Source organism: Gorilla gorilla, chromosome 2 (assembly GCF_029281585.2).
Source record: "Gorilla gorilla gorilla isolate KB3781 chromosome 2, NHGRI_mGorGor1-v2.1_pri, whole genome shotgun sequence".
Taxonomy (NCBI): Eukaryota; Metazoa; Chordata; class Mammalia; order Primates; family Hominidae; genus Gorilla; species Gorilla gorilla.
In genome coordinates this window covers 136898640-136910863 of record NC_086017.1, presented here as the reverse complement: position 1 = coordinate 136910863, position 12224 = coordinate 136898640, and the positions used below count along the sequence as shown (strand labels likewise).

The window sequence follows — 12224 nt, the reverse complement described above, 5'->3', positions numbered from 1 at the left end:
TGTAGTATATGTGTAGGCATTTGTTACCCTGTTTTATGTTTTGTGTGTCAGTGAGGCAGGAAATTCCCAGAGCTCTGTACCCCCAAGTGGGGCATCTTTGAGGCTCTGGGCCAAGAGCCTGTGCCCAGGTGCAGAGGGAGCTGCCAGCAGGCCAGGGCACCTATGCTGTTGATTGCCTGATGCTTGGCCACTGCACTGACCCTTAGAGGTTTGCTTTTTATCAGGGACTTCCTGGTTAAGATGGGAAGCAGCAGCCTTCCCCTGAGCTCCCTTGCATATTACACAGCAGCACCCACCGTGAAGCCTATAGCTCCCACCGTGAATGGCCAGCCCATCTCAAGGGGCCTTGGGTAGCCAAGGGGCGCAGGGAGGGGTGACTCCTCTGGCACCATGGCATCTGGCAAAGGACTGAGGACAGGGGAGACCACCCCTCCTGCAGGTGGCATATGCCAGAGAGCCCAGGTTTGGCTCCATTCTATTTTTAAGGAGACCTCAGTAGCTGTACTGAGCTTAGGGGTGCCACATGTGAAGGCATAATGGGCAGTGGGAATGGAGGATCACAGGCACAGCGTCTGTGAGAACCTATGCTTCCAGGAGAGCCCAGCATGTGTCCAGCAGCTACTCCTCTGATGGTGCACAGTGCAGGGTGGAGGAGAGCATTTCCCTGGATCCGCAGCCCCTAGACAACTTACGGCCATCAGCCTGTAGACTCCAGGGCTTGAGGGGAGGTTGCTAATGCCCCTCTCTTCCATGAAGGCGTTTCTGGGGGCACTAATAAGAGTGACTGCTGATATTAACTTGGGCAGATCCTAGAACCTTTTGTTGGAGTGGCCTGTTTGAGTTGGCTTGCTTTGCAGATGACAGCATAAATGGGCATAAGTAAAATTTGTAGATGAGAAATATGTTGCTTCCAAAACCCAAAAAGAACTAAAAGATATTGGAGGCTTGTATTAATGTTGTGGATGCTGAGAAGGTTAATACTTCTTTTGTTGCAGTGTTGGGGACGGCTCTCAGTTTACCAAATAATTTTCAGGCATTTAACCAAGGTGCCAGGCCTCGCACCACATGTGGGGTGATGGCCCCCTCTCTCGTTGTGAATGCCTTTGTGAATTACTTGTATGCCCTTAATGAGTGTGTCAAAAGAGCCTCTGCGGAGGAGGGCATCATCAGTGTAATGTAACTGTGCTCCTGAGAAAGGCAGATGCAGGGGAGACCTTGGCCGCATGACTGTGTGTGATGGCAGAGCTGCGGAGGTCCCCGTGGGGAGCCTGGAAAAGGTATCTAGTGTCCCTTTAGAGGTGAAGGCCAACTGTGTCTGAGAGGCTGGTGAAATAGGCACTGAACAGAATGTATTAGCCAAGTCTATAGCAGCAAAGTACCAGTTGATTTGGATGGAGTCAGTGATTTCAATAATATTCGGTATTGGATGTGGGGGTCTGAATGAACAGGGTCATGCCATTAAGGTGGCGGTAATCCACCAGGAGGCACCCTTTTGTTCTCTCCAGGTTTAGGAATGAGCCATATTGGCCTGTGTAAAGGAGAAGCAGGAGGATTGACATACCCTGTTTAAGTCTCACATAATAAGTTTCCCTCCTTGAAGGTCCTGTTGTAATTTGCATTGGGTAGTATTAACTGTTTTAATGGTGAGCAGGGGAGGGTCTGTGGAGTCTCATGTTGTCAAGCCAATTTGTAAGTCAGACCAGGTGGCAGGAGTGCCAGGGAGCACCCACCAGCCTCACACCAGCCTGTAGTCAGTTAACAGTGGTTCTCGTCATGGGGGCGAAAATAACCCTTTAGGGTGGGAGGAGATGACAGAGCCCAAGAGAGACAGCAGAGGTTCAAGCCAGCAATTGGCAGTTGCATCCCAACTGGCTGTGTGGGCTTGTTAGCAAGCAAAGAACAGGCAGGGAGAGCTGGCCAAGTGTCCTCAGTCATGGTGGGCCCATCTGTTTGTGAGCCAGTTGTTATGGTCACCTCCTCTTCACCTCATCAATGAGGGAGGGGGTCTCACCCTTGGGTTAAGGGTATGGTGGACCCTTGACACCCAGCCCTGGACAGGTGAGGGCCACAGCAGTTCGTTCATTCATTCATTCATTCACTTATTCAGGCAGCATATACTGTGTACCTGTGCCAGGCAGACACCCCTGCCCTCATGCCGCTCACACAGCAGGTTCTGGGGTCAACGTTGATAGCAATGAGGGCTGTGTGCTCCAGCAAGTGGTGGGAGCGGCCCTGCGGAGGGAGGCCAAGAAGATCCCCCTTCCCCAGGAGGAGATGTTGCAGGGGAGGCAAGAGAGGCTGCTTGGAGACAGTGTGGGAGCAGGCCAGCCTGGAAGGGGGTGGACAAGTCTTTCATCTTCACCTGTGGGTGGGTTCTGCCAGTCGAGATCAGAAGCAGAAAATAAAGAAGAACCTTAACAGTTATTTAAAACTTAATTGGCCTGATCTGTGAGACCTGAACAAGATGGGGGAAGAATTCATGCCTGTAAGAATGACCATCTGGCCCAGAACCTGCCGAGGGTCAAGGTGACCCTGAGAAATGAATTGGATGCTGCGTTGGAAACTGCTCCTGGTAAACAAGCAGTTCCCACTGCAGTGTCAGAAATGTTCTCCAGAGCCCCTGCCCACACTCTGTGGACCCTCCCCTAAAAACACACCCCAGTAAGAACAAGGTGGTGGGCAGAGATCGGTGGTCCTCAACGTTCTGATCCTGTGGTCTTTGTGGGGCCTGGGCGGCCTGTTGCAGAAGCTCCTCAGGTGGTCCTGGTGCCCCTGATGGGTGAGCACCACTGATCTTGTGCCACTTGCTCATGCTGTGGGCTGTGGGGTGGGCTGGAGGCCCAGAGAAGGTCACACAGAAACCGCCGGACCCGGCTTCCTCCTGCTGCTCTGTGCAGCTGGAATCTAGTTCAAGCTCTTTGAGATTTTTCTGCTGTGCTACTGAGCTATTTTTAAAACCACACTTTTGATTTTCTGGATTATAACCCAGTGAGCTGTGTTGACATGTTTTGTTCTCAGGTTTTCACAGGAAAGTCATTTTTCTTATACAATTACATTATTTGCTTTTGATAGTTTTTTATTTATAAAAGCAAATAGTCACAATTGTCAGAATAGACAGAAAATTATAAAGATTACTTATGAACCCACCACCCAAAGGCAACTACTGTTAACATTTTGGTATATATCCTTCTGAACGTTTCACTGTGCATGCACGTGTGTGTGTGTGTGTGTGTGTGTGTGTGTGTGTGTGTATCCTTCTCACTTTTTTTTTGAGACAGAGTTTCGCTCTTGTTTTCCAGGCTGGAGTGCAATGGCATGATCTCGGCTCACCGCAACCTCCGCCTCCCAGGTTCAAGTGATTCTGGTGCCTCAGCCTCCCGAGTAGCTGGGATTACAGGCATGCGCCACCACGCCCAGCTAATTTCTGTATTATTAGTAGAGACGGGGTTTCTCCATACTGGTCAGGCTGGTCTCAAACTCCCGACCTCAGGTGATCTGCCCGCCTCGGCCTCCCAAAGTGCTGGGATTACAGGCATGAGCCACCGCACCTGGTCTCTCACTCAATTTTTAAACAGATTTGAGAAACATTTTTGTAATGATTTGTAACTTACTTGGTCAGACACCTCTTTCTATATGAGAGTATGCAAATGGTTGTTTATTTCTGCGTCTCCTGTGCTGATGAGGGTGGTTCCAGGATTCACTGTGTATGATTATACATTGTGTGATGATGTTTGACCACGTCCGAAACTATGATGACACTGTGAGAGGTGCTGACACCTGAAAGAAGTGATCACCTGTTTGGGGGCTGCTCAACTGTATGCCTTGGGAATGTGCATCCCACAACAGGCCTTGAGCAGCCAGGGAAACTAGGCCAGCCTTAAAGACAGAGGACTCTGTCTTTAACCAGGTGATGCCTTTAAACCAGTAACCTTCTGCAACACTTCTCTCAGAATCAGGCCATTTCTCTCTGCCTCCTGCCGGTTCAATCTCCTGTTTGAACAAACTGATCCTAACCATGGATGACGGGCAGTGATGGGGTTGGCAGGCAGCCCAGAAGCTGAGGGTCTCGGCCTGCCTTTGACACTAACTTGCTGTGTGATCTTGGGAAACTGTTCATTTTCTTCATTTGCAAAACAGAATGCTATAGTTCCTGTGAACATCCCAGGGCTGTTGTGAAAATGATAGAATGTGAGAGAGCTCTGAGAAATACAGAGTGCTGTACAAGGGAACAAATGGGCATTCCTTCATCCAATTGCAGTGACTGAGTGTTGCGGGCATTCCTTCATTAATTTGCAGTGACTGTTTGCGTGTGGCCGAGTCTGCTCTGTGCCCTTGTTATGCCCTGGGTTTGCTTCAGAGCACTTATCACAGATCATCATTTCTTTCTTTCTTTCTTTTTTTTTTTTTGACTGATAACCTGTGTTTGTTCTGCTCACAGTGTACCCTGGCATTTAGGGCGGAGGCTGGCAATTACTAGGCCCTAAGTACTGATCTGTGGAATGGAGCCATGGAGAATCCCGAAGATTGCAGCAGTGAGAAGGGCTCTGTTCTCAGGAGGGGTGTGTGCCAGGGAGGGAGAGCAGATACACCTGCATTTTATGCTTCTGTTATGCAAAAGTGGGACCCGTCTTCAGGAAGGTTCAGAGAGTACGTTGGGAATTCTGGGGAAAGAGCTGTTAGGCTCTGGCTGAGAGGAGGTGCCTCAGCTGGCCACGAGGCCTGGCAGACGTTTGGCCTGGGTGATGTGTTGGCCTGCAGCAGAGGGGAGGAGCATGGGCATGGCCCCCGTGAGGGTCATGAGAAGTTCCCTCTGCAGCTGCAGCATATGACCACGTACTTGCAAGAAGGAGGCTCACGTGGATGTGTCTTTCCAGATTGCAAGGGGTCCGGATGCTCCTTTCTCAGGCAGTGTGTTGACCACACACTGTGTGAACAAGGGCCATCCTCACAGTGCACCTGTGGGTTGTGCCTGTGAAGAGCACACACTGGTTTTGTGAGGAGACAGATTAGAGGGACAAAGGGCCGTGGTGAAGGCAGCATCTGTGGGCGGGAGTGGGGGACAGCTGTGGGAGAGGTGTGGGGACAGGCAGAGTGGATGTGGGACTGAGATGGTAGGGGCTCAGAGTGAGGCTTGCATTTCTGGGTGCACCTTTCCTTGAGGCAGGCCACTTGGGAGAGGCAGGCTTGGAAGTGGCAGTCCTGAGAGACTGGTGGAGTGAGACACATGCTCATCCCTACCAGAGCCTGGGTATATGATCTGAAAGCTCAGAGGAGAGGTCTGGGCTGTGAGAGGTTTGGGAGTTGCTACATCTGAAATAGCGAGATCACGGATGAAGAAGAGATTCCCCAAATGCAGTTAACTACGGCTATATAACAAAGGACACCAAAGCTTAGCAGTTTGTTTAAAGCCAATTATTGTTTGATGCGGAATCTACAGGTTGGGCAGGGCCCGGTCGAAGAACCGCCTGCTCTGCGTGCGTGGTGGCTGTTGGGCCAGCCCAAGATGGCCCACTCATGTGCAAGGCTGGGCTGTGAGCAGGACCCTGGCATACGGCCTCTACGTGTGACCACGTGGTCTTCCTCACAGCAGAGTGGCTGGGAGCATGAGCAGCCCAAGAGATAGGACATAGAAGTTGTCAGTTTCTTAAGATCCACGCCCAGAAACTGACTACCACAGCGTCTCTTCCACTTTGTTCTCTCGGTTAAGCTGTGGGGACAGAGGGAAGAGGGGGTCAGAAACTCTAGCTCTCAGTGGGAATTGTGCTGGAGTTTAGGGCCAGTTATGCATTGCTCCTATGAGGGGCTTAAAAATATCTGTTGAATGAATGAGTAAATGAAGGGTGTGCACAAAGATGCAGTGCAAGAAATATTGGGGGCACCAGGGGAACAGGTGCTGGAGAAATTCATCTGGAGTTTGGTTGCAGGGACAGCCTTGGGGAGGCCGGTAGGATCCACACTGGGGAGGGCAGTGGACTCCAGGCTGGGGTCTGCACTTAAGCCTGGGATAGTCCGACGGGAGAACCAGGTAACGTGCCCACTAGGGTGACAGTTTAGGGATGGGAGTGGAAGTGAGGCCTAGACCCGACCGCAGTGCTGGATTCAGCTGGTGTGAGTCTGACCCCCAGCTTCGGGCTTCTGCCTGCCCCAGCCTGCCCTCAGGCCTGAACATTCTGTTCCTGGTGCCTGTGGAATGCGCAGAGGACACACCCAACAACAGAACCCCAGGAGTCAGAGGTGGCTTCTTAGCCCCTTCTCCTTCTCTGGGTGAGGAGGGGTCAGCAGGGCCAGTCTGACCTTTGTAGCTGAAGAAAGCGAGGCCACTTTGGAAGCATGTTTATGAGTCTTCCAGGCCATGGAGGGAGAACAAGCCTGCATTTTTTTCTGTGAACACAGCTTTCTGTGGCCATGAACCCCCTGGCTGGACACAACTTGAGATGACCCAGGGCGTGGCTTCCTGCTTGGGGACCCATAGACTGCTTGACCTTGAGGAATAAAACTCGAGGTCTGTAGAGCTGGCCTGAGGAGGCAGTCCCTCTGTGCTGATCTCTCCCCAGGCCCTCCTCTGCCAGGAGGGGAACAGCCCAGGACACTTGTACAGGGCGAGGTGGCAGCAGACCTCCGTGTGGGCACTCACCAAGGCCAGGCACCATGTGGGCTCCAGCTCTGTCCAGCCCCAGCCAGTATGGACCAGTCTGCTGGGCTGCTGATTGCTGTCAAGGCCGGTGCAGAGGGACCATGAGCCTCCATGGCAGACTGGCAGAGGGAGGTCCCAGCGGACACACAGCCACTGTCTGAGGAGAGCCTGACCTTCAGGGAGGGACAGCAGGGCCTGGCAGAGTCTCTGTAATGAGGCCCTGAGTCACACTGGCCTTTGTTCCTCACTCATCTGTGCTGGCCCTCAGCCAAGGGGCTGTTGGGGAACTCTCTGCAGGCACAGGGCACCTGGTGACTGGGAAGCTTCTGTTTGTGTGGACTTCTTGGGAACAGCGTCCTGGTGTGGGCCAGGAGGAGAGGACTGGAGCACCCCAGGCTCAGACTTCGTGCTCCTGGGATCATGGTGCATTGCCTGGCCATGGTGGTCACCCAGCTGAATCTGGAGTTTTGCTTTCAGGGCAAGAAGCTGCGAGGCTTCAGCTGTGAGCTCACCCGGTCCCCACGTGGGGTCTTGCCTGAATCTTTCTTCACCATCATGTGCCAGGTCGTGGTGCCCATTCTGCTGTCCGGCTTGTGCATGATGACGGCCGGCCTGGTGATGAACACCGTTCAAGTGCGTACTGGGTGTTTGGGGGATCGGGGTGGGAGACACACAGACTGGGTCTCCTGGCACCACAGACAGGGCAGGCTGGAGACATGAGGGGCCTCCACAGTGGGAGGGCAGCCCTCAACCTGCCCTTGCTGCTTGGGCGTCCCGGGTGTCAGCGAGGCTGGCAGGAGGGACCTCCAACGCTGAGACCTCAGCATTAGAGATTCGCAGAATGATGGAGGTTTGTCAGAACCTTAGCCTGCATGTGCCTCCTCAGCCCAAGGAGCTCAAACCGCCTTCCTCCCAGTGTATGTGGGCTCAGGAGGCAGAGTCTGCCACTCACCAGTAGAGGGGATTTTTAGTCACACTGTTCTGCCTTGATTTCCCCATCTGTAAAATGGGGATAATGAAAGCCCTCACCTCACAGAATTGTGAGGACCAGATGACTGAGTCTGTGTGCTGTGGTCCCTGTGGGGTGGGGGCATGGCCGCTGTGGGCAGAGCTGCGGTGTGCCCAGCCCACAGCATCCTGGTGTGGCCCGTGGTAAAAAAGGACAAGGTTTGCAGCCCCGGGGGTGCAGGTGGGAGGGCCATGGCAGTCTCCCTGCAGTGGAGGCGTGTGCTGAGGGAGATTTGCTTATCACAGTCTGTTTCTCCCCTAGCATGGTTTGGGCAGCGTATTGGAATCATTGAGAGGTTTGTGCTATCCATCAACTGAAACATTTCGTAGAGTCAGTTTAGAAAAATTGGAAAATACACCCAAGCAATGGAGGAAGGCTGTCCCCTCATCTCTATCACCGCTGCTGTGGACCTTTCAAGACAATTTTCTATGTACATATAAACATATACATATATGGTTTATAGTATGCAGTTTTGCTTTTTGTTTTTTTGAGACAGAGTCTTGCCCTGTCGCCCAGGCTGGAATGCAATGGCGTGATCTCGGCTCACTGCAACCTCCGCCTCCTGGGTTCAAATGATTCTCCTGCCTCAGCTCCCAAGTAGCTGGGATTACAGGTGCCCGCCACCAGGCCCAGCTAATTTTTTTGTATTTTTAGTAGAGACGGGGTTTCACCATGTTGGCCAGGCTGGTCTCGAACTCCTGACCTCGTGATCCACCCACCTCAGCCTCCCAAAGTGCTGGGATTACAGGTGTGAGCCATCGTGCCTGGCCTGCAGTTTTGCTTTTTAATCTGTAAATATAAATTTAAAATTTCAACCCACGAGGACACCCCAAATAGCATTTCATGTTCCCGAGTGTACGCAGCACCTCCTTCCTAATGGCCACTCAGAGTCTTTCTGTGCCCCTGGGTCCAAGTTGGAGAGGGGCAGTCTGTACCCACCAGGCCACCCAGCCTCCTAATGTGAGCTCACGATGCCTCCCAGGTGGCTTCTGCTTGCTCGTCTCAGTTGATGGGACACTCATCTCCTTTTGGGGCTGGGGTGGCCTTTTGCATCCTGGCCAGCCCCCCATTAGAAAGCCTGTGCTTCTGTGGGCTTGCAACCTGAATACCCACTTGTTCCCCCAATAGCCTCATCCTAGAGCTGTGCTGAGAGCTTGTCACTCCTTCCCTGAGACCACTCTGCTGATGCTGGGGAGAGAGACTATTAGGCGTTCCGGAGGGCTGGGCAGGGAGTGGAGGCCACAGGCAGGTGTTTGCCTGTGAAGGAAGAGGGAGCAGTCATTCTTCCTAGGGGTCAGGGGATCTGCAGAGGAGCAGGACAATTTGATTTGGACTTTAAAGGTAATGTAGCAATTTCCAGGATGCCCTGAAAAGACGTGAACATTCCAAGCAGAGGGATTTGTGTGTGAAGATACAGGTGAATGACAGTGTGCATTTGTGGAAAGTGAGAGACAGGGGTGGCCGCTGTCATCGGGACAGTGATACTGGGCAGGAGTGAGGGGCTCTGTCTACTCTGCTCAGAGGGTGTGCTGTGCACTGAGTGTAGCAGATGTTTGCTTTATGTCAAAATGAGTGTCTTGCTGGTTTTATTGAAGGGTAGCATAGACACGTAGGAGAGCACACAACTCCTGTGCAGCTCCATGGACCACCTCAAGGTACAGGGGCCTTTGCAACCCCACCTGGGGCATCCTCAGCAGAGCCCCAGCAGAGTCCTCTGTGCTTAGTCATCTCAGCCCCACCTCTGACTCCAGTGCTGTGGGTTTGCGTTGACTGTTCTTGACATATGCCTGTGTGTCTTTGGGGTTCATAGGACTTATGTGTTAGGTTTTCTCAGGAGAGGAGTTGGCAGTGAAGGGTTACAGGTGGCCAAGTGATGGGGTCATATTTGTGCCACAAAACCCACCCCAGGCAGTGGTGTCAAAGATGACCCCAGGGGTGAGGCCAGAGGAGCAGGGGAGAGCTGGGGGACTGTGGGCAGAGTTCAGAGCCCCTCAAGTGCAAGAATCATTATTTCTGATGATTTCAGCCTCCCCAATGACTGATATAGGCATCTTTACAGTGTTGCTGGAGAGGGCGGTGGCAGAATTTAAAAGTTGTGATGACTTGAATGTCAGACTGGGGAAAAGAAGGTGTTGAGTCCTGGCTGGCAGAGCAGGAAGGACACGGGTGGCAAGGAGAAGTTTGGAGATTTGGAGTTTGAGGTGCTTGTGGGGTGTCCAAAGTTCAGCCAGAGTTGGATGGGCAGATCTGATGCTCACAGAGACTTCTGAGTCATAGACACTGGGAGGCACCCACACAAGCCCAGGGTATCAGTCAGTGTATTTGCTATTGGCTGCAGGTAACAGGAAACCTAACTCAAAGGGACTTTAAAAACAAAGACACTGATTATCTCTGTAAAGAAGTCTAGAGATAGGACAGTGCCAGAATTGGTTAATTACTGGATTAACAGTGTCACCCAGTATTTTTTCACTTTACATTTGTATTAGTTTGCTAGGACTGCCGTAACAAAATACCACAGAGGAGGTAGCTTAAACAATAGAAACTGATTTTTTCCCACAGTGCCAGAGGCTGGAAGTCTGAGATGAAAGTGTTGGCAGGGTTGGTTTTTGAGCTTTGCAGATGGCCCTGTGTCTTCACATGGTCTCTCCTCTGTGCATGTCTAGGTCCTAATTTCCTCCTCTAATGAGGATGCCACTCATACTGGGCTAGGACCCACCCTCATGACTGCATTTCAACTTAATTATCTCATTAAGGACAGTCTCTCCAAATACAGTCATGTTTTGGTACTAGGCATGAGGACTTCACCATACGAGTTTTGGGGGACACAGTTCAGCCAGTGTCCATAGACTTTAGTCCCATCACGGTTGTGTGATACCCGATGTGACCAGACAGGACTTCTCAGGTCTCACTGACCAGTCATAGCAATGTCTGGCAAGGAGGATGGGACCACCATGCATCAGGATTCAGCTTCCCCCCCGTCTTCCGCCCAGGCTTCCTGCTGAAAGCCCCGGGAACATGGAGCAGGTGGGGTGTCTGCTGGAAGATAGTGCTGTGTGCGCAGTGGAAGGGTACTCGAGCTGCGGAAGGGAGAGGGTGTGAGGAGAAAGGAGAACTGAAGAGAAAGCAGGAAGGAAGGTTGGTATTAACATGGTCAGGAGGAAGAAGAGGGGCCGAGATGGGGTGGATAGTGAGGTTGGCACAGGACTGGGGGTGGAGGCCCAGAGGCCAGGGGAGAGGGTACAGAGCTGTGCCTGTCAGCAGGTGCTTTATCCGTGGAGGGGAGGACAGTGCCACCCTGCAGGGAGAGCAGCAGATGGGGCTTACCCATCAGGAGGCCACCACTTCCTTTAGGGAGATGGTGAGATCCATAGAGTTGCAGCACTGAGGGTGATGGGTGAGAACAGGCACTTGTTCAGAGGTAGCAGTGCTCAGAGAGCAGGAGGAAGGCTGCTGGGTGGCGCAGGCTGAAAGGAGGAGTTTGCTGTGACTTTGGGGTTGGTAGGTGCCGGGTCTTGGGTATAGACAGAGAGAGTGCCCATGAGCACGCTGGGCTCCACAGGACGTTAGGGAGGGTGTGGGTGGTGGTGCCCGAAGGCCAGCTGGGGAGTACTTGATGATGGCCTTGGTTCCCCTGCTGAGGACGGAGGCCCACCCTATGTGGAGGGTGTGCAGGCTGAGAGGACAGCTGCACAGAGCTGTGGCCAGATGCCACCAGGAGACTGTGAGGCGTGGGAGGACACCCTGCCTGGTGGCATTGTTTTCTTCTCAAGTTTTAAGAGAGGGCAAACTCAGAACTCCATCAGAGCTGGAACTGGATTCTGAATTCCACAGCCTGGTAGATAAGGTACAGGAAGAAACTAAACAGTGCTCATCTTCCTTGGTCTGAGAGCAGAAAGGAGTCTTAAAGGGTCTCTGGTCTGATCTCTTCACCTTCACGCCTGGTCAAGCCTGTTGCTGGGCAGCTTATGGATGACTGTCCAAGTCCCTAGGGGCTGGGTGGATTTGCACATCTTTACACAGCTCTTGCCTTGTAGGGGATGGACAGGGCCTAGATCCCAGGCCGCCTTTCTCCTTGATGACGAAGCAGGGATTTGTTTCCAGGTCTAGAATTCCAAAACCAGGAGAAGCTTCTAGTGTTAGGCGTCAAAGATCTCAGCAGCAGCCAGACAGGCAAAATAAATCAGTAGGATCAGGTGGGGCATTAAAACTGATTTAGGGGAACATCTAATTGCACATTAAACAGTTAAGAATTGTTTTCACCTCTACCAATAAGTGTTTTCTCTTCCGTTTTCCTTGAAGCATGAATCCCTTTCATCTGTCTTTGAAGTTATTGATTTTTCTACTTTTAATGGGGTAGAGGCATATTCTATCTGTTTTTAAAAACCCTGAGCCCCACAGGGTGCTCAGTGGCAGCAGGCACGCAGTCCCTGGACCTGGGGGCAGAGGGAGGCAGGGCCTGCATGGCCTGTGTGAAGATCATCGATCCCCGGTAGAGTCAGGGCCCTTCCTCAGCCTGGCCGTCTTGTGGGTGTTTCTAGGCCTCCCCATTCATGAGAAATTCCCCAACTTTCTCATCCGGGA

The 12224-nt window shown here is 52.3% G+C and overlaps 1 protein-coding gene across 10 annotated transcripts in view; it reads left to right on the top strand.

Moving 5' to 3' along the window:
* SLC41A3 (solute carrier family 41 member 3) overlaps window positions 1-12224 on the top strand; it is a 77297-nt gene that overhangs the window by 20372 nt on the left and 44701 nt on the right. For 3 of the 10 annotated variants that reach the window (XM_019023657.4, XM_055383863.2, XM_031009791.3), the window contains exon 3: window positions 7112-7267. The exons of 6 other annotated variants lie outside the window; for them this stretch is intronic. In XM_019023657.4, the coding sequence (XP_018879202.4) occupies window positions 7112-7267 (156 nt within the window). Of the gene's footprint in view, window positions 1-7111; window positions 7268-10757; window positions 10779-12224 lie in introns of those variants that run through there. One more of the 10 variants, XM_019023660.4, reaches the window with a different exon arrangement.